Source organism: Pundamilia nyererei, unplaced genomic scaffold (assembly GCF_000239375.1).
Source record: "Pundamilia nyererei isolate P.nyererei 1_Seehausen unplaced genomic scaffold, PunNye1.0 scaffold00001, whole genome shotgun sequence".
NCBI classification, from domain to species: Eukaryota; Metazoa; Chordata; class Actinopteri; order Cichliformes; family Cichlidae; genus Pundamilia; species Pundamilia nyererei.
The window spans coordinates 12,421,522-12,424,208 of NW_005187402.1; the positions used below are offsets into that span (position 1 = coordinate 12,421,522).

The 2,687-nt window shown below is 41.4% G+C and overlaps 1 protein-coding gene across 1 annotated transcript in view; it reads left to right on the forward strand.

The window, feature by feature from the left end:
- Positions 1-2,687, forward strand: part of LOC102208724 (protocadherin-10-like) — a 7,751-nt gene that overhangs the window by 4,548 nt on the left and 516 nt on the right. Inside the window, exons 3-6 of the mRNA XM_005719920.2 lie at positions 63-189; positions 696-747; positions 1,799-2,026; positions 2,258-2,355. Of these exons, the coding sequence (XP_005719977.2) occupies positions 63-189; positions 696-747; positions 1,799-2,026; positions 2,258-2,355 (505 nt within the window). The remainder of the gene's footprint in view (positions 1-62; positions 190-695; positions 748-1,798; positions 2,027-2,257; positions 2,356-2,687) is intronic.

Genomic DNA, 2,687 nt, shown 5'->3' on the forward strand with positions numbered 1-2,687 from the left:
ACCCACCCTGACGGGAGCTGGTCTTACTCTAAAGCTACTCAGCAGTATGACGTGTGTTTCAGCTCAGACACGCTCAAGAGTGACGTGGTGGTTTTCCCCGCCCCGTTTCCACCTGTAGATGGAGAACTGATCAGTATTAACGGAGGAGACACTTTTACCAAGACTCAGACTTTACCTAACAAAGAGAAGGTAAGGGTAAACTTTCTTTTCTGAACCTTTTAGGTCAACCGTAGCATAAAAAAATTGCACCTGTACTTCACGGAGACACTTACAAGGACCCAGGCTGAACCCGTTAAAGCGGTATTTAACATTTCCAGTTGTGTTATTTCATTACAGAAATTAACCAGTATATTAAGTACAATTTGGAGAACATTTTATATTTTCTGTTTTATTTTCGTTTTTTACATACACAGTGTGGATTCGATGGTGTGTATATGTGTTTTTCTTCTGTTCATTATCAGACGAAATCAATCAACTTGTGAATTTAATTTACATATAGTATTAAATTAATTTAGTAACATTTCAGATGCATTTTACCAACAGTAAAAAAGAAGGTGAAATACTAAGAATCGCTCACAAACATCCGTTGATTATTTATGAAAGAGATATTGTGACAGTTGTGGCAGATTTCCACGTGGTGGCGCCGCAGACTGTGACACTGAGATTTCTGTGTCGTAGTTTCGTGCTCCTCCCAGTTGTACAAGAGGATGTGGCTCTCCGGGCTTTTTGACAAAAACGGCAAGGACGGTGCGAAAGGACCGAGGGTGTATATATTATTTTGTACATGTAGGTGTACACTATAGTTTAGCGCATATCTGAAAGTGTATTTATAGTAACTATAGAAATTGTGAAAAGGTGACCTTGTTGGGATCTGCGTTTCAATTACGTTGTGGATTTATGCATGTACCAATGAGGATGTCTATTGTTTCATATCTGGTGCTTGTGCTGCTGGAGTGTTGTCGGGAAGCGCAATCTGTGCAGCTCTCATATTCCGTGTTTGAGGAAGTGGATGTGGGGACTTCTGTGGGAAATATCGCTAAGGATTTAAATCTCAGCCTTCAGGAATTGGAATCTCGCATGTTTCAGATTGTCAGCGGCTCGAAAAGAAAATATTTCGAGGTAAATCTAAAAACCGGTGCTCTATATGTTAATGAGAGAGTAGACAGAGAGGAGCTCTGTGCGAAGACCCTAAAATGCACAGTCAATGTAGAAGCTGTGATAAACAATCCTTTAAAGCTCTATCGCGTAGAAATAAATATTCTAGATGTCAACGACAACGACCCGTTATTCACGGAAAGGTCTCAGATTATAGACATAGCAGAGAATACTCTGCCTGGGATGAAATTCGCTTTGTCTGAGCCTATTGATGCAGATGTGGGGAAGAATATGGTTAACGCTTTTAAGCTGACGCCGAATGAATATTTTTCTCTCGCTACTATCAAAGGCGGAGAAAGCGTCTATGCCGAACTAGTCTTACAGAAAACGCTGGACAGAGAGAAGCAGCCTGTGATAAATCTCACAGTGATTGCTGCAGATGGAGGGACTCCATCCAGATCTGGCACGTCACTAGTTATTATACATGTTTTAGATATAAACGATAACCCACCAGTGTTTAGTACCCCCTTGTACAAAACTCGTTTATTCGAGAATACACCAATCGGGACAAATGTGATTACACTAAATGCAACAGACGCAGATCAGGGAACAAACGGTGAGATAATGTATTCTTTGAGAAGTAAAGGGCAGGATCGTATATTAGAGATTTTTCACATTGATCCTGTAATGGGGGTGATCACAGTCAAAGCTAATGTTGATTATGAGGAATATACAGCGTTTGAGATCCGCGCAGAAGCTAACGATAAGGCCCAGCCACCGATGTCTGCTCACTGTAAGGTGCTGGTTGAGGTAATAGACGTAAATGACAACGCTCCGGCGATAACAGTGACGTCACTCCTCAGCAGCGTAAAGGAGGACGCAGGTGTAGGTACTGCGATAGCACTTGTATCCGTACTCGACCGCGATGGAGGTAAGAATGGGGAAATGAAATGTAAAATAAAAAATGATGTTCCCTTTAAACTAGAAACCAACTACAAAAACTATTATTCTTTAGTCGTTGACGGGGCCCTTGACAGAGAAATTACCTCCCAATACAACGTTACAGTTTCAGCGACCGATGAAGGGAGTCCGCCATTAATGAACACAACTGTGATTACTATTCGCGTTTCTGATATAAACGACAATTCGCCTAATTTCTCAGAATCGGTTGTTAATGTCTACGTCAAAGAAAACAGTAAAGTTGGGGAGATTATTAAAAGGGTAACTGCACATGATGCGGACACTGACCGGAATAGTCAGGTGAGATATTCATTTTTAGAGAGTAACAGTAAATCAGTGCCGGTGTCTACAATGGTAAACATTAACGCAGAGACTGGAGACATAATCAGTCTGCAGTCTTTTAACTATGAGGAGTTAAAAAGTTTTCAGTTTAAAGTTCAGGCCACAGACTCTGGTCTTCCTCCGCTCAGCAGCAACGTCACTGTTAACATTTTAATCCTGGATGAAAATGATAATAATCCAACAATTCTCGCTCCTTACTCTGAGCATGGCTCCGTTAACAGTGAGAGCATCCCCTATTCTGCTGAAGCGGGATACTTTGTGGCAAAGATCAGGGCTGTAGACGCAGACTC